The sequence below is a fragment of the Mustela nigripes genome, chromosome 16 (assembly GCF_022355385.1).
Source record: "Mustela nigripes isolate SB6536 chromosome 16, MUSNIG.SB6536, whole genome shotgun sequence".
In the NCBI taxonomy this organism is placed as follows: domain Eukaryota; kingdom Metazoa; phylum Chordata; class Mammalia; order Carnivora; family Mustelidae; genus Mustela; species Mustela nigripes.
The window spans coordinates 164491-187741 of record NC_081572.1 but is presented as its reverse complement, the minus strand read 5'-3'; the positions used below and the strand labels follow the sequence as shown (position 1 = coordinate 187741).

The 23251-nt window shown below is 57.7% G+C and overlaps 1 protein-coding gene across 8 annotated transcripts in view; it reads right to left on the bottom strand.

Moving 5' to 3' along the window:
- B3GNTL1 (UDP-GlcNAc:betaGal beta-1,3-N-acetylglucosaminyltransferase like 1) overlaps positions 1-23251 on the bottom strand; it is a 97496-nt gene that overhangs the window by 48246 nt on the left and 25999 nt on the right. For 7 of the 8 annotated variants that reach the window (XR_009400379.1, XR_009400378.1, XR_009400377.1 and 4 more), the window contains exons 3-4: positions 22471-22566; positions 1677-1772 (exon numbers count right to left, since the gene is read on the bottom strand). Coding sequence is in view for 3 of the 8 variants with exons in the window: in XM_059379947.1 (XP_059235930.1) it covers positions 1677-1772; positions 22471-22566 (192 nt within the window). In the remaining 5 variants the exon portion in view is untranslated. The remainder of the gene's footprint in view (positions 1-1676; positions 1773-22470; positions 22567-23251) is intronic. The other variant, XR_009400380.1, reaches the window with a different exon arrangement.

The window sequence follows — 23251 nt, the reverse complement described above, 5'->3', positions numbered from 1 at the left end:
GTCAGATCTTTAGATCAAGGTTTCCCAGGGAACATCTAATGACAATTTCTGGGCTATTTTCTACAGAAGAACATGAAAGCATGGATTCGTGGTCCAACAAGAACAGTGGCTTCCGTAGCACCTGCCAGAAGGGGGGGAGACCTGCTGGCGCTTCCCTCCACCAGGCTGCTGTCGCACTCAGGGAGAACTTCGCTGTGCCATCTCTCCCGCCTGGGGTCTGCTGCCCCTGGTGGAGCTGAGGCCCCTGGGACTGGGGGCCCTGAGGCAGGGTCGTACCACATGCGCACAAGTTCTCTCCATTGTATGGATTTGGCGGAGAATCAGGAGCACAGGGATAGTGTCCAACACCCTAAGACCATGAGTCCGCACACATCCGTGACAACGCGACCTGGTCTCCCATGCCAGCAGGGGGTGAGACAGTACGGACCCACGTGCCTGCGAGGGGCGGCCAGGCCAGGGCCAGGAGGAGCACGGTGGGATGGTGGCACACCATCTGCTCAGGCCAGCCCTAGGAATGGGAGGTGCTGCTGGGGGCAGCCTGCACGGCAGGGAGACCGGCCTGGGGCAGGCCCGATTCCCGACCCGACCCACGGCAGACGCTGCTGGCCAGTCCCCCGGGGGCTCTGGCTGGTAGATGTGTGAGAACAGCTCTCTTCCTGGAGGCTGAGTCTGGGCAGCTGTGAGGGAGTCGGTGCAGCACTGGGGGGCAGTGGAGGCCTCTCCCTCCAAAATGACAGGCAAGGAGGGAGGCTGGGTGAGGTCAGGATGGGGCTAGACTTGGCCCTGAGCTGAGGGTCCACGGGGCCGGCCCTGATGCCGACAGGAGGGAAGCAGGCTCACAGCAGAAGGGGCTCACAGCAGCACAGTGGCCAAGGTTCCAAGGCCTGAGTCGCTGCCCCTGCCTCTCAGCCCGGGGTCTCCAGAACCCTGTGGCCCAGACCCTCTGCTGCCTCTGTGCGTCCAGGCTCCCTCCTGCCCCCAGCTCAGCGGCTGGTGGGGGTGGTGGATATGGGGCCTCATCCTAGTCCAACAGCGAAGGCCTGATGAGCCCTTCACACCCCCACTCTACCTCCTCCCACTGTGGAGACCAGACCTCACGTTCTCAAAGCCTCATTTAAGGGAAGTTTAAGGGAAAATAAACAAACAGACTCTAAACTTAACTTTCTAATTGGGTGTAGGAGCAGCAACTGTAAGACCGATTGTGGGGAGTGGGGTGGGGCCGAGGGAGCCCAGGAGAGAGGTCGGGTCTCGTTTCTGGGGCCCATGCGAGAGCTCAGTGCGGGCTGAGCGCTGCGGGTGGGGCCCCACAGGTAGGAGAGGCTTTAGGGAAGAGCCCAGCCTGGTCTGGACAGAATGCCCAGGGCTACCTGTCCCTGTCCTGCAGTCACCCGAGGCAGCATGGCTGAAAGCTTTACACCAGGATGAGGAGGCCTGGGCCTGGGCGCCTGCAGCCTCACACAGAAATCCCCAGTGGGTGCCAGGGCCCCGGACGCTCTCGGGGAAGCTCGGCCCAGCCAGCTGCAGGAGGGCTGGACCAGCCTTTACAGAGAGGTTTCTGAAGCCCCGGGTCCCGGAGGGAGCACAGTGCCCACGCGTGGGGAGGGCTGGGGGCTGACACCCCGGCGGTGACGGCACCTCCCCGACCCGAGGAGGGACCCACAAGGGCCCACACTTACCTGCCCGCCTTCATCAAATGGGCCCACGTGGAAAAACCATGCTCGGGAGCAGAACCAGGTTGGCATGATCACAGTCGGGCCATGGGACGTAAAAACCTAAATACCAGAAAGTAACAGCTCGTCACAAACAACATACAATTTATTTCCCACAAAATGTAATTCAGAAAGTGACAAAAGAATTTGCTCTTCTCCGTAGGAAGAGACGTTCAAGGACTTTACAGCCAGACCCTCCATGTGGGGGATGGCAGAAGAGGGGCCCCGAGAATCAGCGGCTCCACCGGGTCCTGATCCTGACCTTGGGGGAGCGCTCGCTGGCTGTGTTCAGGGAGGAGGCCCCCCTGCTTTTGGCGGACGGTGAAGTTTCACATGAAGACAAAAGTAAACATGTTGCTTTCAGTTGTGGCAAGAAAGAACTGCCATGTTCCGACGAAATGGATGGGACCCTCCAAAGACACGAACATCGAGAACTGACTGAAGCAGCAGCAGAAGCTACGGCCAGCCCCACGCTGCACGAACTGACACCCCCCGTCGCAGTCTTGCACACACGCAGGCGGCGGGGAGCACTTCCTGACTTACTCTGTGCGACCAGCTCTGCCCGGATCCAAAGCCCGTCAGAAATACCACCGAACTGCGGCAGGACCCCTAGGAATACAGCTGCAAAATTCCTCGACAGAGAGTGAACGGAGTCTGTTGTTGCAGAAAAAGGGTTCTACAGCACGACCCCGTGGAGTTTACCCCAGGACGGCAAGGTTGGTTCGACACACAAAGACACGCCATATTTGTAGACAAAGGGTGAAACCACACGACCATCTCAACAGATGCAGAAAAAGCTTTTGACAAAACTCAGTGCCCTTTCGACAGAACTCATCCACCTGGGACTAGACGGGGCCCTCGTGACCTGTCAAAGGGCATCTACAAAGCCCCACCACTGATGCCTACGAAAATGCTGAAACACTAAACACTCTTCACGTCTCGTGGACACTGTGCTACAAGTTCTAGGCAAAACACTTAGGAAATGAGAAAAATAAAAGGCATTTTCTAATACTTTGGGAATGAATTAGTGAAATGGTCTCAATTTGCAGCCGACACAATCCTGTAAGTGTAAAACCCAAAGGCATACGAACACACACGCACACCCTTGAACTGACAAGTGAGTTCAGCAAAGGTCCTGGACATGAGACTCACATACAAAACTCAACTGTATTTCTATACACTCGTAATGAACAGCCCAAAAACAAGATTAAGAAAACACTTTGATTCACAACAGCATGAAACAGACTCAGAAATAAACGTAGTAAGACTTTACACTGAAAACCATGAAACATATTTTTTAAAAAGATTATTTATTTATTTATTTGACAGAGACAGAGATCACAAGCAGGCAGAGAGGCAGGCAGAGAGAGAGAGGAGGAAGCAGGCTCCCTGCTGAGCAGAGAACCCGATGCGGGGCTCGATCCCAGGACCCTGAGATCATGACCTGAGCCGAAGGCAGAGCCACCCAGGCGTCCCATGAAACATCTTCGAAACAAATTAAAGACATAAATAAAGGAAGGACGTCCCATTTTCATGGGCCAAAAGAGTAAATATTAAGATGTCAATATTTTCCAATTAATCTACAAAATAAACCTAAGTCCTAACATAATCGCAGCTGTTTGTCGTTGCAGAAAATGATAAACCGGGCAGTGGCTGTGCCCGCAGCGGTCGCCCCGCGCTGCCAAGCAGAGTCGCGCCGTCCTTGGGAGCCAGGCCTGCAGCCTGGGCTGTGCCGGCCCCTTGAGACCCAGCGGGTGGAGGCAGCTCCGTCCTCCTGATGAAAACAAACGGTGGCTGGAAGGCGTCACGTGTCATCGGGACGGTGGACAGCGGGGCCCAGGACTCGCAGGCACTTCTAAGGGATAAAATCTGGACTTAGGCCAGCGGCAGGTCAAAGGCACGGCGTGAACAGGCCAGATCCTCAGTCCCAGGCTGGATCCAGAATCCAGAATCTCAGGCAGTCTCTCCCTCGTGGTGCGGCCTGGAAGCCGGTGAGAATTACGCCGCAGCCTGGGGCCCCGGGGAACCAGCTCCCCCGCCGCGGCCAGGAAGCCTTTCCCCAAGTTCTCGGAGCGCTGCTGTGTCGCACAACATAGGTGTGAACTGCGCGGGTCTGTGTACACCGGAATTTTCAAAAATCAATACAAGACAGTGCCGTAATCGCATTTTCCTTATGATTTCTTAGTAACGTTTTCTTTTCTCTGGCTTATTTTACTGGAGGAACAGACCTAATACATGCCTTACTGTCGTTACGCTATGAAGCTTCTGGCCAACAGACGGCTATTAGCGGTTAAGTTTTTGGGGAGTCAGAAGTCGCGCATGGATTTTCCTGCAGAGTCGGCTCCCTGAAACCTCACACTGTCCGAGCGTCGACTGTACCTGGACGGGGTTTCCACGGTCCCGTGAGGACAGGCCCGCCTCCTCCCACAGGCCACAGAGCAGACACCCGCTCTCCGCGGCAGCTCCCTCCGCCGCCTGAGCTGGCTTCCGTGATGCTCGGGGAGGACAGCATCGCCTGTGTTTGCCTGGAGCCTTCCTGGCTCTGAGACCCCTCACTCCAGCCCACACATGTCCACCCCACGTGGACCGCTGTTAGCAGTTCTTGGGAACGCAGGGTCCACCACCAACATCACTGGGCTTCCTCTTCGTGGGAAGCATCCGTGGCCTGTCTGACCGTCTCATAACGTGCATTTTCCCGGGGACGAGGGGCGTGCAGAGCCCTGAAGCACACATCACCATTTTACACAGAACGAGCCAGGCTGGGTGGTTCCACGAATCTGTGCACGTGCGGCAGGCCTCAGAGCTGTACCCCGAAAAGGGGAAAACAGCCAGTTTTATTTATTTTACTAACAGCTGTGTTAACCTGGGGACAACTAAGTGTTCTCACCCGTAAGTGTTTTTTTCAGGCATCTGTTTACGAGACAAACTCCGAGACACAGAGGGGCTCGTACATGCGCACACCGAGCCCCGAGTGCTTCTACTGCTCTGCCAACGTGGAGACGGGCCAGGGGGGAGGGATCCGCCTGCCGTCCCCTGCTCCCCTCGGAAGCCCCGCATCTCTCCGTGCGGACGACAGCGGCCACGGGGTCAGGAGACACCCCCTCGTGGAGTTTTGTCTTTGGAAACTTGCGAAGAAATGAGCCAGAGCGGGGCTGAGGCTGGGCACACGGGCCCCGTCCCAAGCACCATTTCTGGCACTGCAGACTGCCCTGCAGCCTGTGAGAGCCCGGAGGTGGGGAGGACGGCAGGATGGGGCCCGAGGGTTCAACAGCCTCTCAGAAATTCACCCAACGACAGTTCCAGAGCCTTTAGACTGTGGATGAATCTTGTTTTAATTTGATGCTGTGTGGGGCGTGTGGGGGAAAGGGCCCAGCAGGCAGTGAGCGGGGACCGGGGGCGCCAAGGAAGGCCAGTGACCACTCCCAGCACCACTGTCCCCTCCTGCTCATCCGCACCGTCTCCCTGGACTCGGGCTGCGGTGGGCACCACACACGGGGCTGGTCCGGCAGACACACAGCTCTGGAGGCCGGTGTCGGAGCCCCGAGAGCTGCTGCTGCCGGGAGCCACCTTCCGCAAGCTCTGCCGTCACTTCTGACAAGGCCACTGGTCCCATCACAGGGGCCTCACCCCATGGCCTTCTCTAACCTGATTGCCTCCCGAAGGTCCCCCAACTCTGCTGTTGAACGTGGGGCACACAGACATGCCGCCGTGACAGGCACATGCTTCATCTCCAGTGTGGGGGTGCTGAGAGCGCTGCTCCGTGGCCACCCCCAGACCCCTAACTGCCCCCAAGCTCCTGAGCGTGCATCTGGCTGCCCACAGGCATCTCCCCTTGGTTATGGGACTGCTGTAGTTTCACTGAAGGATGCACAAGCTACACACGTGTATACACAGCTGGAGAAACTCACCCACGTGTGCACGCCCGAGCCACACACCACCCCTGGTTCTGAGCTGGCCACCCCTGCAAGCTTCCTCACGCCTGGGCCGCCCCCCATCCCCAACACTTTCCGTCACAAGTGGCGGCCGGCATTTCCTAGGTGCTGTGCACACGGGTGCTCACGCCCACCTTCCTCCTCTCTGGTGTCCTGAGCTCCGTCAACCACACGTGCTTTTCCACGCGCCTGCGGATGGGCTTGCGGGCAGCCCAGGGCATGTGGTCTCTGTGCAGACGGAGCACGTGGTGGGGAGCAGGGGTGGGTACGTCGGGTGCAGAACAGGAGCTCCTAGAAGACCGCTCTGCTGTCCCAAGGTTCTTTCTGCTCCGGCCGACCTGGGCTCCGCGCCGGCCGGCCACATCCCACAAACGCTGGGTGCCACGGCCTTCGTCACTTCAGACTGCTAAGCGGTAGACACACACCTGTCTCACTGGGCACGCCATACCCTCCTCATGGCCCTGAGGCTGTGCTAATTTGCTGTCCAGACACCGAACCCGATGGAGCACGCGTTCAAGTCACCGGTCCCCTTTTTACTGGGATGTCTGTGTCCTCAGACTCCGCAAAGCTCCGTGGAACTCTCCCACTCGGGACTCGAGGCCTTTGCTGGACATGGTGCAGCCACACCCCAGTGTCCTGGTTCATCCTTCACGACATCCACTGGGCTGATGAAGCCCACCAGGCCCCAGGGACTGGGGTCCCTCTCGGGGTCCCTCTCAGGACCGGTCCCTCTCGGGTGAGCCATGTCTCACCCCATGGCTTCTTGCCTAACCACGATCACAAAGAAGTTTTTTTCTGTTCTCTTCCGTAAGCTTCATGGTATTAAGTTTCACATTTAGTCCTAGGGTCCGTTTTAAACTAACTTGTTATAAATGGTGTGAGTTTTTTCAAGTTCAGTTTTCTCGCACGTGGACATATGGCTGTCCCAGGACATCTTCTCCACTGACCCTGTCCATAAGAGATCAGTGGTCTGTGTGTCTGTCCTTGTGCCGACACACAGCCATGGAGGCCGGCAGTGCTGGCCTCTAACTCTGCTCTTGTCCACGTGGATTTCGGTTGTTCTAAATTTTTCCATTTCCAAAAGATTTTGCAATAAGTTGGCCAATTTCTTTCCTTTTTTTTCTTCTCCTTTTTTTTTCCCCCGAGTTGGTCCATTTCTGCGACAAAGGCTGCTGGGGTGCTGACCGGGTGGGTCGGTCTGGGAGGACCTTCATCTTCACAGCACCTGCGTGCCTGCATGCCTGCCGTCTCCCATCACAAGACCCTCAGGCCCCTCTACTAAGACCCTCTCCTACATATGGTAACATTTCCAGGGGTGTCCGGAAACAGTAGAGCATTCTCCCCACTCCTCACCTGGGGTCAAGGGAAGTGGGTGCCAGGGGCAGGGAAATCTGGCTGTAATGAGACACAAGACAGCCCCACGGATGCTAACATCAAAGACGGACACCACCAGACGCAATCTCAGACACGGGGAAGGGACGGTGCGCACTCCTACTTGCAAACAGCAGTACGGGTGCCCGGACTATCCGCACAACCAGCCACGCCGCCCTGGGTGTCCCAGGGAAACAAGAGCTACGTCCACGCAAAACCCGCGAACACTGCAAGCACGACAGACAAAACTGGAAGCAACCCGAATGTTATTCAACACGAGCGACAGACACCATGGAACAGAGCGCAGGGGCCTCCCCTCGGCAGCTCCGAGCACAGCCATGAGTAGGCAGTGGTGGCCTTCACGGAGTCAAGGAAGGCAACCTTCATCGACACAAAACCCTAAAGGCAGGACTTCTAATCTCTAGAGACAGAAATCAGACCAGCGGGCCTGCAGCTGGACCCGCTCCCTGGGGTGGCCTGTCTGGCTCTGTCAGGGACCGCGTGCCTTGCTTTCTGCAAATCAGGTTTTTGGTGTGTAGGGGGGGTTCGAAGGTCCTGGAATCCAGGGGCTCCCCGTTCCCAGACACTACAGACGGGCCCATTTTCTAGCAAACCCAAACACATCAGTCCCCACAATGTGCTCCATTCCTTCTTCGACTGTAAGAAAAAACCGGTTTCATAATGCTATTTGGGAACTTTTGCAAAGCAAGACCTAGGCATCCCGTTTTCAACTCCTACTTCGTGAAAATCCACAGGCATTTTCTGGTAGGTTGCCTGCAGCTGAACACCTGATACCCAGTCCCCAACACATGGGTTTCGGGTGTGGGAGCTCAGCCTGGTGGACAGGCAGCGAGTGTAACACACATGATTCTGGGGGCACCTGGGGGGCTCAGTGGGTTAAGCCTCTGCCTTCGGCTCAGGTCGTGGTCCCAGGGTCCTGGGATCGAGTCCCGCATCGGGCTCTCTGCTCAGTGGGGAGCCTGCTTCCTCCTCTCTCTCTGCCTGCCTCTCTGCCTGTGATCTCTGTCAAATAAATAAGTAAAATCTTAAAACAAACAGACAAAAACCACACACACGATTCTGAAGACTTATTATGAAAAAAGAACATTATATCTCATGGGTCTATTTCTATTGGTTCCATGTTGAAGTAACATTTTGTGTATATTAGTTAAATAAAATATATCATTATAATTAAACTCATCTACTACTTTATACCTTTTTAATATAACCATTAAAAAACCACTAACTCTATTTGGGCTTGCATTTTTGGCTCATTATTTTCCTATTGGTCAGAACCAAGCATCTGTCTATAAAGCAATCGATCTTTCTTCAGCGATGCAGACGGCTGAAAGAAGTAGGAGACACACAGCAAAAGCCGATCTGGGACGGTGGTCACCTCTGGGGAGAGGGAGAGCATCTGGGAGCAAGCGAGCACAGGCCCAAGCAGGACGGGCCAAAAGTCAGCCAAAGCCGTTAACGGGGGAGAAAGGGGATTATTAACACGCTTAGCCCAGGAAGTTCAACAGCTCAGATACAGCGGACTCACCCCCTGAGAGGTGCCAGTTCAGACAGAAATCCAAACAGTTAAACCGTGGAACTCATAACCTAAAACCGTCACGGGTGCATTCTACCAAGCATTAAAGCAGGGGAGAACACTGATCTCACAAACTCCTTCATAAAATAAGGGAGGGAAGAGTATTTCAACCCGCCTTAGAAGGTCAGCATTAACGTGCGGCCAAAACCAGACAAAAATACCACAAGGAAACCACAACGCGCTGTCCTTCGTGGACAGAGATGCACGAGTCCCTCACAGATTGTCGACAATCTGATCCAGACACGCGCCCGTCTTGACCACGATGTGCTGATCTTACACATTCAAGTTTGGTTTAACATTTGAGAATCAGGAAAAAAAATGATCATTTTAATAGATACAGGAAAAGCATTGGACAAAACGCAACACCCAATCAAGGCACAAGGCACAACCTCTCAGAACACCAAGAACAGAAAGGAATCTACTCAGCCTGCTAAGGGCCACCATCTCATTTGCGGTGAAAGCCCGAAAACCGGCCTCTGGACCGGGATGGCGACCGGACAGCCCATTCCCGTGGTGGCCCGGCAGTGCGCCAGCTCTGCCCGGGACAACAGATCGGGTCGGACTGTGCACAGAAGGCAGAGCGGGGCCAGATCTGAGGCGAGCAGACCAACCCTCACCTCACCCCACACGCGGCATATATCTCAAAGCGGGCGCGAGCGCTAGAATTACAAAGCTTCTAGAAGACGCACATAGGAAAATGCTTGCAAGTGGAGCCTAGGCAATTTTTATAAAATAGAGCAAAATTTTGCAAGATGAAAAGGAAGTATTAATAGCCTGGATTTCATCCAAACTGAAAATGTCACCTCTTCGAACGATCAGGTAAGAAATGAAGGGACCCCAGGGGCTCCGAGGGAACACTCACGTGTCCGCCGGGCACACCGATCTGGGGAGGGACGTGCTTCTGGAGTCCGAGAGAACTCTCACAACTCGGGGAAAAGCAACGGTGTGCGCGGGGCCCTGCAGACGCCCCAAGGAGGCGCGAGGGTGAACAGCCCGACACGTTCCTCGGGGCACAAAGACCAGGCACGGGCGCAGACACGGGCGGACTCACCGCGGCCCAGGCTGGGACCAAGGCTCTGGGCTGCAGCAGTCCTTTCCGAGGGAACCTTCCGGAGCACGCTAAGAGGTCCACAGTCAGAGCGGCTGGAAAGGAACAGCCTTGCACGCGTCGCCCTCCAAGGGTTCCCCGGCTGCTGAGCCCTGGATGGCCACACGGGCCCTGGGCATCGCGCTGGGGCTCCCTCCCTCCAACCACAGGGGCCACGGCGCCCCCCAGCGGCACCCAGCAGACACCTCCAGCCCCTGGAACAACGTTCTTGCCCAGACCCCCACATGCCAGACTGCCCCCTCTTGGCTAGTCCTGGCCTCCTGCACCTGTCCCCCCTCCCCGGGCGCTTCCTGAGCGCAGTCCCCGGCACAGCCCAGGTCTGAGACGCTTGCGGCCAGCCACCGACGCTGACCTTCCCGCACAGTGTGCAGCCCGCCTGCCGGCTTCTGTACTCAGGCTCCCAGGAGGACAGACCTGCCTCTGAATCAGGAGGAATCAGAGGCCGCCCCGCCCCGTGTGGCCACACTAGGCCTGCCATGACCACGGCCCGAGGCTCATGGGCCCACCCAGGAAGCTTTCCTGCGGACAGCAGAGCCACCCGGCTCAAGGGGGGCAGCTCAGGGTGCTCAGCTCAGCCCGCGATGCCGGACATGACTCTGTCCTCCACGGACCGGCTGCCTCTGGCCGGGCCCTTGTTTTCACCCTCAGGAACCAAAACAGAAGGGGTGAAGGCCAGCGACCCCAGAGGCTGTCTGCGGGCGCACACAGGGGCCGGGGTCAGCAGCCCCACGTGGCAGACTCCCAGAAACGTCGGCAGCCAAAGCCAACACCCTGCTCCTCCTGCAGTATGGGAGTTCAAGAAAACGGGGTTTCAGATTTCAGAATGGCTCTGCCAGCCCGGCTGTCGGACGGGAATGGCTTTGGCTGCAAAATGCATGTGGACCCGGAGACGGCCCGAGGCCACTGGGGTAGGAGCCACGGACGGCGCAGTGCCCACGGGCCACAGGCCGCACCTCGCTGGCGCCTAGCCTGTGGGTGCAGGGCCCTCACTCCATGAGAGCGGCTCCTCCTCAGGGCTGCAGCACCTAGTTTCTCAAGCTCCAAGCCCTTCATGCAGGCAAAGACCCCTCTGGGCTCCCAGGCCCAGGAGTCCCTCGGGGGCACACACAGGCACTGGTGGTCCTCTCCGTGTGCGCAGCAGGCAGAGGTGGCTGGGCCGGGCCAGCTCCAGGCACCGTGGTCAGGAGGTGGCCTCTGCCCTTTCTCACACAGGATGCGGGCACTGGCATGTGTGAGGTCTGTGAGGAGAGGTACAGGGCGTGTGTGCTCACCCGCGGTAGAATGGTGTGCGCAGGGGAGCCAGGGTTGTGCGGCTCAGTGCTAGGAGCCTGTCGGGGCGACAGTCAAGAGGGAGTCCTGGAGAAAAGTCCGTCCCGAGGGCCGGGTTCCCACGTGCATCTGGGGCTCTCGCTGACACAGGTGACCCAGGACCAGCTCTTCCCGGGTGCGCGTCACATCTTTGCTACGGTGGACGGGGCAGGTCCTGCTGCTCTGGGCCAGTGGGCTCCTCTCGCCACTGCCGCCGGCCCAGCCCATCCCCACCGCCACTGGCCCCGCGCTCCACACCAACTAAGGCCGGACGAGGTGCTGGAGCTCACGGGTGCGTCTGGGCAACAAGACTACCCTGGACGCTTCTCACCGGCAGCTCTTCCTTTGTTTTATCCAGAAAACGCAAGTGCTGAGGGTGACCTGAGTTGCCAGCCCCAGCTCTAAACCTACCTGCGTGTTTCCTTGCCCTGTACACGCAAGCTTGACACATCACAACGTGAACTAATTCGGCGTAAGGTAAAAAACAACTTCTCCCTTGTGCTTACAGTGAACCCCCCCGAGGGTCCAAGCTCAGACACCCCCCAAGCCCTTCACACCCCGCGTGGGTCTGGGCGTGTGTGCTGGGCACCGTTCCAGCCGCCCAGCCTCTGCCTCTCGGGGCCGCTCCGTGGTTCCGAGCCACACATCCTACTGGGACCCGACTGCTGCTCTCCAAGGTAAGCAGGAGCAGGAAAATTTGCTTAATAAACGTACAACTCCCACTTTTCTTGAAATTTGAAATTTGGCCCCTGGTGCCTCGTCTGCCAAGTGGTAAAGCAAGTCCGGGAAGGAGGAGACTTGGCCCTTGGGTGACGGGGGCTCCGCCCGCAGGAAGGCTGATGGCAGGGGCGAGCCTGGCATGGGATGGGGAGCAGAGCCCCTAAGCCTGCCTCCTGCGGGGCTGCCTCCAGACCCCCCAGAGCCCCCTAGCTCTACACACCTCCACCCCTGCTGTGGGAGTGCCTCACCCCTGCTTCACTCCCGGGGGCTGCACTCCCCTGGCGGCCGCGCTGGCTGGAGTCTGTTCAGCGACAAAGTCCAGACACATTCAGGGGGAGAAACTAGCAATTACTTCCAAACTAAGTTTGGGACGCTAACGTGCCCGCAGCCCCCATCACCCGTCCCCCTAGAGGATCCCAGACGCGTCACTATTCGCTCGGCCCCCCGTGGCTGTACGTGCCGTCGCCTCCGAGCTCATGTGTGGCGTTGGGCCCCTCCAATGGGCTTTTTGGTTCAATTACAAGTACGTACTCTCCGACTCTTCTGTTTTAGGATAATTTCTATTCTCGCTGAGACTCCCCCGTGCGTCATTCTCAACGTTACTTCCCTTTAAATTCTGAAACCCTGATCCCCTTGGCTGTTGACGGTGTCTACAGAGAGGCAGTCACCCAGGGCTCTGCTGCGCCCACCTGTGCCCTCGTGCTGGCAGACACCACGGACGGCTTCTCCGCCCCCAAGCGAGCGGGGCACCTGGACACTGCACGTGCCGCAGGTTTAGCCACCCAGTGATGCTCCCCACACCTCAGGGGACCGGCCCACGTGTAGCTGCAGGGACAGGCTCCAGGACTCCCTCTCCGTGAGGCTCTCCCGTCTTCCTGGAGCACACTTGCGCTCCTGGGGCAGTCGCAGGCCCCTCCTGTGTGGCCGTGTGCAGACCCCACAGCGCTCCAGTTTCCAGATAGCTCTTGAAATCCTGCGGTGTCTGCTGGCCTGCTTCTAGCCCCAACCAGGGCCCCGCCCAGGGGCCCAAACCCAGGTGCAGGGACTCCAGGCCAGTCTTCTTCCCAAGGGCAGGGACGCCCTTCCCAGGACGGACGGCTGAGACGGCAGCCCTGGGAGGCAGGTGTGGCTCTGCGCGGTGCAGAAGTGGGGGGTCCCAACAGAGGCCCCGCAAGGACCCTTAAGGGAGGGCCTTCCCGGGCGCGCTGTGTGGCCGGCACCGAGCGCCCGCGTGCACGTGGCCTTTCCTCAGAGTCCCCGGCGGTGTGAGCGCGGAGCAGATGCCCCGGGTCTGGGTGGGGAGGCCCTGGGGGTCGTTGAACCCTGAGGGGGCTCCAGGCTGCACTGCGGGTCACTGGGCCATCTGGGGCGCCACGCGGAGCCTCCTGCCGAGGCCTGTGGCCGGGTCGTTCGGAGGCGGCGGGTGGAGGCGCGGGTCCGGCTCCGCGGACAGCAGGGGCTTCGGGCTCCACACGATGCTCCCCAGCGCAGACCACGCGCGCGCTGGCCGCCTGGACCCCAGGGGACGGTCCCGCAGGGACAACCGCGGGCCGCGAGACCCCCGTCCTCGTCCGCTCGGAACGGACGGGGTCTTCGCTCGGGGACGAGCTCGTCAGCGTCCTCAGGCCCAGCGCACCGGACCCTGCGCCCCTCGGGAGGGGAAGGCACAGGACGCCCCGGGCCGCCGGCGAGGGACCGCAGGGCGCAAGCTCGGAGCTCGCGTCGGGGAGCCTGGCGCAGCCCTGGGGGGTCTAGTGCGCAGCCCCCGCCCACCGCCGGGCCGGGCCACCGCCAGGTCACCGCCAGGTCACCGCCGGGCCACCCGTGAAGCGGGCTGTGGGCCCCGTTCGTCCTCCTCAGCGCCTCGCAGGGCACCCCCAGGGCTCACCCTCCGTCCCCGCGAGCGCGCGCCCCACGGCCCGCAGGGCCCTCCGCCCCGCCCTGGGCTCTCACCGGCGCGTCCCACGGACCGTCCACGCGCGCAGACGAGCGGCGGGAACAGCCCCTGCGGGCCGGGCAGGCGCAGAGGAGCCGACGCGGGCACAAACCCAACCTGCCGGCGCTTGGAGCGCGCGCACGCGCACGCGCACGCCGGAGCCCCAGAGCGCGCACGCACGCACGCACACAGACACACACGCACCCCGGAGCCCCGAAGCGCGCACGCGCACAGGCACGAGCAGCGGGGCGGGAGCACGGGGCCCGGGGCGGGAACGCAGCGGCGCTGCGGGTCTCCGGTCATCCCCGCGCACAGGGAACCCGAGAGCACCGGGGGCCCCGCCAGCCCCGGGCTAGGAACAGGCTCCTTCGGCCCCTCCGTGCGGTCACGGGGCGTCTCCGGTGCCCAGAGCAGGTGCCCAGAGCAGGAGGCAGCCGCGGGCAGGGCTCAGTCCTCCGCTCCGTGCTTTGACCTTCACACTGACCTTTCCACTTCCCGTCGGGGGACCAGGAAGGAACGTTTCCTCCCACCCCGCAGCGAACCAGAACCAGACGATTCCCGGGCCTCGGCCTCCAGCAGCACAAGGGCCTCCCTCGGGCCTCGCCCCCCCCCCCCCCCCCCCGCCCCCCCCCCCGGCCCCCCACCCCCCCCCCCCCCCCGGGTCGATCCGGTTCCCGAAAGCGCCGAGGGCGAGGGCGCAACACCCGCCAGTTCCTGGGGCTGCGTCTCTGCGGCCTTTCCCAGAGCGCGCACCGCCCCCTCCCGCGGACCCCTGCGCCCCCAAGCCCGTCGGACGAGACCGCGGGCCCGCCGGTTCGACCAGACGGTGCCCCTCACCCCCGCGCTCCCGGGCCCCCCTCCCCTCCCCAGCTTTGGGGGAGGCCCCGGCATCCTGTCCCACGACGCGGCTCAGCCCGAGCGAGGGGGAGGTTTTGGGGGCCCCTCGCGGAGGCCAGCTGTGCCCTCCTGAAGACGGGGGCTCAGACTTGGTGCCCGCACGCCCGTGTCGGGACTGAGAGGCGTCTCCCGAGTTCCTCTCCCAGCGCCAGCTCCCAGGGGACCAAGTGCACTTCTTCACTGAGCGCTTTTTAGGATGACCTCCCCAGGACTGGAGGTCTTCAAAAATCAATTAAAGGCAGAACTTAAAAGAAGCCAGGTCAGAAGCCAGGTCAGGTTTTCCCCAGCATGAGAGTCTAGAAGACACAGCTTTGTCTAAGTCGCGACTGTCGTCACCTAATCTATTTTTTTAAGTCATTAAATGTTATTCTTTTCCATAGGAGAGAAAACACCCATCATAAGAGTCATAGAAGGGCGACTGGGTGGCTCACTGGGTTAAGCCTCTGTCTTCGGCTCACATCATGATCTCAGGGTCCTGGGATGGAGCCCCGCATCCGGCTCTCTGCTCAGCGGGAAGCCAGCCTGCCCCCCCACCCCTTCCTGCCTCTCTGCCAGCTTGTGATCGCTGTCAAATAAATAAATAAAATCTTAAAAAAAAAAAAGTCATGTAATTTAAAGAGACCCAAAGTAGCCAGAACAAGCTTGAAAAGCAAGGACAGGGTTGGAGGACTCACAGTTCTCATGAAGTAAGCAAGCGCCCACGGAGTGAGCTTTAACATTTACCACAAAGCTATAGTAATCACTACAGTGTGGTGTTGCCATGCAGACAGATGAGCAGAACAAAACAGAAGCTAGAAACAGACCCGCGCAAATGGCCCACTGATTTTCAGCGAGGGTGTTGGGAGAGATGGATGGTCACAGGCACAGGATAAAGCTGAACCTTTCCCTAATATCATCCACAAAAAATTAACTCAAAATGGGGTAAAGATCCAAATGTCAGAGCTGAAACTATAATAATCTTACAAGGAAACATTTTGTGACCTTGGATAGGCAAGGATTTCTTGATGTGACACCCAAAGCACATATAACCCCCCACCCCACAATCTACACAAATTGGACTGCATCAAATTACAACCTTATCTGCTTCAAAGAACACAATGGAGAGCATAAAAAGATACCTCACAGGACGAAAGAAAATATCTGCAAACCACACATCTGATAAGGGTCTAGCATCCACAATATACAAAGAGTGCCTGGAATTCAATGGCAAATAACCAACTTTAAAAAAATAGACAAAAGACTAGAGAACACATTCCCCCCAAAAGATACACAGATGGCCCAGAAGCACATTAAAATACTCCATATCACTAATCGTTAGAGAAATGCAAATCAAACCATGACATAGCACTTTACGTCCATTCACATGGCAACCAGAAAACCCAGAAAACAGCAAGTGTTGACGAGAAGTAGCAGAACGGCAGGCAAGCCTCATACTCTGCCGGTGGGAACATAAAATGGAGCAGCTGCTGTGGAAAACAGCTCGGAAGTTCCCCAAACGTTAAACACAGAATTGTCGAAACAGGGACACAGACAAAGCAAGGCCATGTCCACAACAGCCAGAAGGTGGAAGGAACCCAGGGACGATCACAGCACAAATGGTGGGTAAGCACGATGTGGGGCAGACAGTACGTTCCTGTGATGAATATGGTTTAGCTGTAAAACAACAGGAAGCTGACCCTTTATAACATGGGCGAACCTGAGAACATTATGTTACGGAAGTCAGACGCACAAGGACAGATACTGTTCAGAGTATCTGGAAGAGGAAAACTCTGGAGGGAAAGCAGGCTGGGGTACCAGGGATGGGGGAGGGCTGATGGGGAGTCAGCACTGGGTGGGGACAGTCCCTGGCAGGGTCACCAAACTGAAATTTGAGATGACAAGTTGTGTCATGTATGTTTGACCACAATTTAATAATCTCTTTAATGAGAGAGAAAAGGAGAGGGAACATCGAAGCAGGTCAGAGGAAGCAGACACAAGCCGAGGACATGGCGCTTGGGAGGCTGGAATCGGAGGGAACAGGAGGAACCAGCCCTGCCCACACCTTGATATCGGACTTCTGACCCCCAGAGCTGTACGTGAATAAATCTGTGTTGGTTTTAAAAAAACCAACAACACCCAGCAAGCCACAGCGGTGCGGTCAGAGCCAGGAAGCGTCCCTGTGCAGAGCTCCTGTGAATTCTGGGCACCGAGCTGCTGGCCGCTGGGCAGGAAGTATGGACACTCACAGGGCGAGTCCCTGCCTTAGCCACTGCACCAGCCTCTTAAGGCTGATGGCTCTGTGGGGCTCTTGGGTGGATGCAGGCTGCACACCCAGGACGCACCGACCCCCGGTGGCCAGGCGAGTGCAGGAAACTGTCCTGTTCTGCCCAGGAGCCTGGGAGGGACCCCCCTCCCGTGTCCAAGGAAGGTGGCCAGGGCTTGGGGCTACACCAGGCGAGTGTGACACAAGCTCTTCTCAACTTTTCCTCCCCTTCTGAAAGGACAAAGGAATAAAACAACAAAAATGGAACAGAACGAGTAAAGAAGGCTCATTTCCTCTGGTCCCATCAGAACAAGCCACTTGTTTTCAAAATCCAAAGGACAGATCGGCTCATCGAGCTCTCCTCTGGTTTTGCTTCCACAACTATTCCTTACTTTTCAAAGACCCCAGGGTCTCCTACAACTTACACCTGAGAGACTGTGTTTTGTCTTGGCTCAGGCATACTTGAGAACACAGGACGCCTGCCTCCCCCAGACCCGAGCGGTCTAACCACACACAGCAAACGAGCTCCTGGAGTCTCCCCATTTATTTCAAGGGCCTTGCCTGCTGTACATCTCCAGACTGGACACACCTAGCTCCTCTGGAAACGCTTCCTGCTCATTCTTTACTTCCACTAAACTGCAAACAGCAAACGGCCATTCCACAACACACAGCTGATACCCAACAAAGTTTCTTAATGAGGATGAGACCCTGAGCAAGAACGGACAACACAAACCCGGGACTGGGACCTTCCAAAAGGTACATTTCTCTTTCTTCTGGGGGGAGACCGGTCACCATGCAGCTCCGTCTCCCCTGGAGGAAGGCAAGAGGCTGGCTTCCTGCACATCATCTCCTTAAATCATTTAAATGACTCACAACAGACACCTGCTGTGGTTTTTCTCTTCCACTGGGATTGTCCTTTTTGCAATTCTCTAACAACTAATGCCCTCCTGCCCTGGCTACAATTATGTTACCACGGGGTCAGGTGCCAGGTGAGCACGGCTATCTGCTGACCCCACGGAGACCTGGCTGGCCACATCATTCAAATAGCTTAAGTTCAAGCACTTGAGGAAGACAAACAGGTTTGCCGAGTAAACTTGTTTTTCCTTTAAAAGCCAAGTGAGGTGGGAGGAGGTAATGAGATCTTAAAACGCTGAAGGAAAAGAGTCTTCTTAGGAGATACCTCCGCCCACCCCGCCACGCAGCGTGAAGGAAAGTCACCAATCACTGCGGCAGACTCTCAGGGATTCCCGAGGCTGGCCGTGAGGACGGCGGGGGCCAGCAGTGTCTGGCAGTGACCAGTGCCTGTCTGCTCTCTGGATCCCAAGGTGCAGGCCCTGGGAACACGTCCCATAGGCATGCCCTTGACCTCACCCGACCCCACCGGCTGACTGGGGCTCTGCGGGACGAGGGCCATGCTCCGCGCGCCACACAGTGGGAGGAGGAGCACAGAATCACCCCGCTGCCCAAGCTGCTGGACCTGCTTCTTGTGAGCGAGAGAGCACGCTGCCCAAGAAGGGCACGCGGCTGAAATGTTCTGAGAAGCTGTCCCTGCTCGACAGCTGCCAAGGCGGTGAAACAAGACCCGCTCTCCGGCCACTGCCACGCCTCAGGTTCCCCTGGGGGAAGCGGTGCTGATGCCCCCTGCCTACCGGAGAGCTCAGCGTCTGGGTGGCTCCTTGGTGCCACAGGCCAGCATGTGCACAAATGCCCGACGTTACCTCCAGGTGCTGGCGAGTCCCCCACACGGCTGCGCAGCTCAGGGTAGACGCTTTTCTCCAAAGCGCCAGGTTTCCCGGCCGCAGCCTCCACATCGCAGGTACTCAGCTCCACCAACCTGAGCAAGGACAGCCACCACCACCACCACAAACAAGGGGGCAAGGCTGTGCGCCTTAGGAGAAGACGTGGCCCCGAGCCCCAGTCTGCCAGCCCCGGTCTAACTGGTAAGGAGCGCAACGTTGGCTTCAATTTGATCGAAGCTGCTTCTTTGGTTACTGATGCCTGGCGTAGGCTAGTATCGCCCCTTCATCTCTCTCCCAAGCGTAGGATCTAGGTGCAAATGAGGTACAGAAAACTGCAGAAGCAGCGCCCAACGCTCTTGGGATTCTTGGAAGCAGATGCAACAGACCCAAGAGGCCTGACGCATTCTCGCTGCTACTTTCTACACTCAGCTGCGGGCGGTTGACGCTCAGGCTCAGGCCCCGGCAGAGGGCGCGCGAAGTGCGCGCACCAGGAGGTGGAACCGCGGACCCCGAGCCAGACCCGGACGCGTCACCACGGGAGCCCTTCCTCCCCGAGATGCCAGAGCCGCCACGCGGCGTCCGCGGCCCGACGCAGGCCCCTTCCCTCCGCGGAGCCGAGCTTCCCACCCGACCGCTGCCGTCCGCGGACTCCTTGCCAGAATGGCCCGCAAATCCGCCTGCAAGAGTCAGGAACGACCACAGGAGGGGCGCGCACCGGTAACGGGGAGGGCGCACGGGGGAGGAGAGCGCACGGGTAAGGGGAGCGCGCACGGGGGAGGAGCGCGCACAGGTAAGGGGAGCGCGCACGGGGGTGGGGCGCGCACAGGTAAGGGGCAGTGCGCGCAGGGAGGGAGGTGCGCAGGGCGCATGGGGGCCACGCCGCTGCAGTGAGAAGTCCCAGAAGCTCTGGGTTCTTCCCGATTCCCTTTTGATTTTGTCTCTTTCTGGTTCTGATGTGTCACCAACTAAAAAATCAGATAATCCAGGTTCTTAGAAGTTAGTCAAAAAGAAGGAGTTCCCAGGAGAGGCTGGGGGGGGGGGGGCATGCTGCTGTTCTGGGGACCTGGGGGTTGCTTTTGTCTCTCCCCTTGTTTTGCCAGCAACGGAAAGTGCACTTCCCAGAAATTCTATGTAGTTCCTTCCAGTGCCTGCAGAACACACACACGGAAACAAGCCCATCAGCACTGGCCTCCCTTGCCCAAAGCAGAGTCTGCCCTCACAAAAGGCTCAGGACGGACAGATGGTTATTGACGCTTTTAGATGCTTTTGGTACTTAAAAAAGACAAAACTATGGATTATAGACTTAAAATGAGTTGTTCGTATTCAGAACGGAAAAGCCTTGCAGTTAAAGGAGAATGGAGCATTTAATGAAATTCGCAGGCTCATTAGTGGTATCTTACCAGGAAGTGATATGAACTCTTCTCAGAGAAGAGCAGAGATTGTATGACTAATTTCCAGATTCCTGTGGTTTATTATCCTTACTTCTAATTTGTTGGAAGACTATCTTTAGACAGATAACAAATGTTCCAGTATTCTGACATTTTAACACCCACATAGCAACAAGAATAAACTCTGATGTTAGATCCAAGATCTGTGGCTTCTGGGTTTAATAGAGAAACAGACATTAATATAGTTTCCCCTCTCCATAGTATGTTTTAGAGAAAGTGGTCAGTTCTGTGAATCTACCGCAGATACACTTTCTGGTGCTCCCTTTAAATGGGAAAAAAAAAATGAAGAAAAACAGTACAGCTTAGTCTGTGTCAAATTATGTAAGTTTTTAAGTGCCATGAGTGTGGGTTAGAATTAGATAAAATCACTGTACTATGAAGGACAAACTTTCAAGGGAAAGGCACACAGAGGTAGAGGAGTGTGAAACTTAGTCTCTTTATACAAGGAAGACCCGAGCGTCCCCCATGGACAGGAGAGCATCTCTGTCACCCAGAGCTCTACCTCCACACCGTCTTCTCAATCAGCCAATAGGGACCATCACGCGTGTTGCCAAATTATCTTCAAATGAGTGGGTCAAAGAATGAGCCAGGATATTGTGCTTAAACCCTTTAATTCTGTGAACAAAACTGAGGTAATGAAGCTGATGGAGGCCACTGGGCACCCCTGCCATGTGGATCAGGAGGGGGCCCCGGGCAGAACCAGGACACCAGCACTGCTCACCAGGCCTGGTGCTGACCTGCGGTTAGGCTGAGCTCGGGACCTCAGGGGCCAGCCACCTCGGCACCCTCCAGCCCCTGCTGCCAGACCCCAGGGCGGGGGGCCGGGAGGGGTCCGGCCTTGCCTCCCCTTTGGTCGCCCGGACTCAGCAGCAGCAGGCTCCTTGGGAATTGTGCTGCTCCCCACCTCACAAATGAGATCAGATTAGAGGACGGACACCTACCACCTCAGCTGCCAGCCTATTCCCCTTGGTGGGTGGTGGTGGTTTCTGCACCCGTGGCACTCACCAGCGGCTTAGAGAACATCAGCTTCTTTCAGTTTATTTTTGAAAAACGTCAGACTTTATCTTCCCTTAACTTGATAAAGAAAAACACTATTTAAGAGGACCCTGCCTTAATTATTTCTATGATGCTTAATGCCCTCGACTCAGAACTTGGATTTCTGGCTGCAGACATGCCCATGGCATGTAACCTACACCCCTGGCGCTCGGCGACACAGCCCCCGCATGACTCATGTTCTACCAGAGAACCCAGCGCACAGGCCCACAGCCGATGCACACAGCTGCCAGAGCTCCAGCACTCGCAGAGCGTCATGTCTCCAGACCCTCAGTGGGGCCGGGCGGGGCCTGGCCCTGCCAAGGAGCCTCTGGGTGCCCCAAATCAGGGCCCGAAGCTTTCCCACTGAATGTGGAGTCCGAATTCCCCAGTTAGGAATAGGAAGCCCTTAGCAGCTCTTCACTGACTCAGCTGTGATCTTGGTTAAGAAAAACAAAAGCCAACCTGAGTGCGTGTCCTGACCGTGTCCATAGAAAGGCACACATTCCAGAAGCATGAGCCCCACAGGCCCACCCTCTCGGGAGGGAAGGGCCACAGACTCTGGGCTGCTTCTCCGCGCAAGGGCTGCTCACTGCCAGACCCTCCGCAGTCTCTGCCACTCTGGGTCATGAGGTTTGGCCCCTCGAACCCGCCCTGTGCCCTTGGGCAACTGTACCAGCTGCCGGGGAAAAGGCTATGTGCGGTGCCAGGCCCCAAGCAGCAGCGCCCTGCGCCTCACAGGGGAGGGACTTCTCCGCTCCAGTGGGGAAGCCACCAGGGACAGTAGGGCAGCGGCACGGGCAGGCAGGAGCGGCACCCTGGACCCATGGCCTGGAGCCACCTCTGTAGGCCCCCTCGTCCTGTGAGGGGAGGGTGCAGGCTGCGCGGGGCCCACGTGCTGGCTGTTCTGCCTGTTGAGCTTTGGGGCAGCTGGAAAACAAATCTCTCCCACTGGCATCTAAAGTGGCCATTCATGGGATCTTCATCTTCTCAAAATGTGACAAGGAAGTCCACATGCAGAAGCACTTTCTGTGTGTGCGTGCGCGTGTGTGTGAGGAGCAGAGTGTACGAGCTAGCAAGGTAGGTCAGATACAGAAGCAAACTCCAGGGGCTCTAGCCCCGCGGCAGACCTGAACCTGGGACCTGAGCACACAGTCCGCTTCTTCTGCGGGTCCCACCTCCTGCACATTGGTTTTCCAGCCAGCCCCACCCAGAAGGCGCGTCTCCCTCAGACCCTGCTCCAAGGCAGTCCTGCCCGAAACCTGGGCCTTTCCCGGACACCTCTTCCCCTCCCCAGCCTCCAGCCAGGCCTTCCGCACCTGCCTGCTGGCTCTGGTTCCTTCCCAGGCCAGACCCACAGGTCAGGCAAACACAGGGACTAAGAGAACAGCTCTCAGGACGTCCTGGGGGGCTCCCGGATGGGGTCAGGGGTACCTGAGTAAGAAGCTGGTCCGGTGTTAGCTGGTTGATCCACCGTGTGTATCGCTCAGTGGAGTTGGGGGGCTCTCTCCTTACTCGGCAACCGATAATCTGTGAGACAACACAGAACTTAAAAAGTCACCGTGGGCTGATAGGCACACGCCTACCCACAGATGTCTCACCTGGTGAGAGCTAGCACACCAGCAGGGAACTAACAAAGATCCGTATCTGATCAGGCTGGGAAATCATCTGCGGGGAATGGGGGAGAGGGAGATGCAGGGTTCAGGCTGGACCCCATGATGGACGGTCCTACCCTGCCAGTTCCAGCAGCACCCATGAAATCACCCCAGGTTAGAGCTGTAGCCGACAAGCCTTCCCCCTTAATGCATTCAAGTTACAATGATCTGTGCACAAGGTCAGAGGTCCGGCTACCTCAGCAGGTTCATCCTGAATCATGACTCAGGCAGACACGAGGGGCAGGGGGCGAGGGAGAGAGGATCTCGAGCAGGCTCCCTGCTGAGCACAGGGCTCAGGGCTCGATCCCAGGACCCTGAGATCATGACCTGAGCCGAAGGCAGCAGCTTAACCCACTGAGCCACCCAGGCGCCCAATTAAAATTATTTTTAAAAAATATTTATTTATTTATTTATTTATTTGACAGAGATCACAAGCAGGCAGAGAGACAGGCGGGGGTGGGGGGAGCAGGCTCCCTACTGAGCAGAGAGCCTGATGTGGGGCTCGATCCCAGGACCCTGAGACCATGACCTGAGCTGAAGGCAGACACTCAATGATGAAG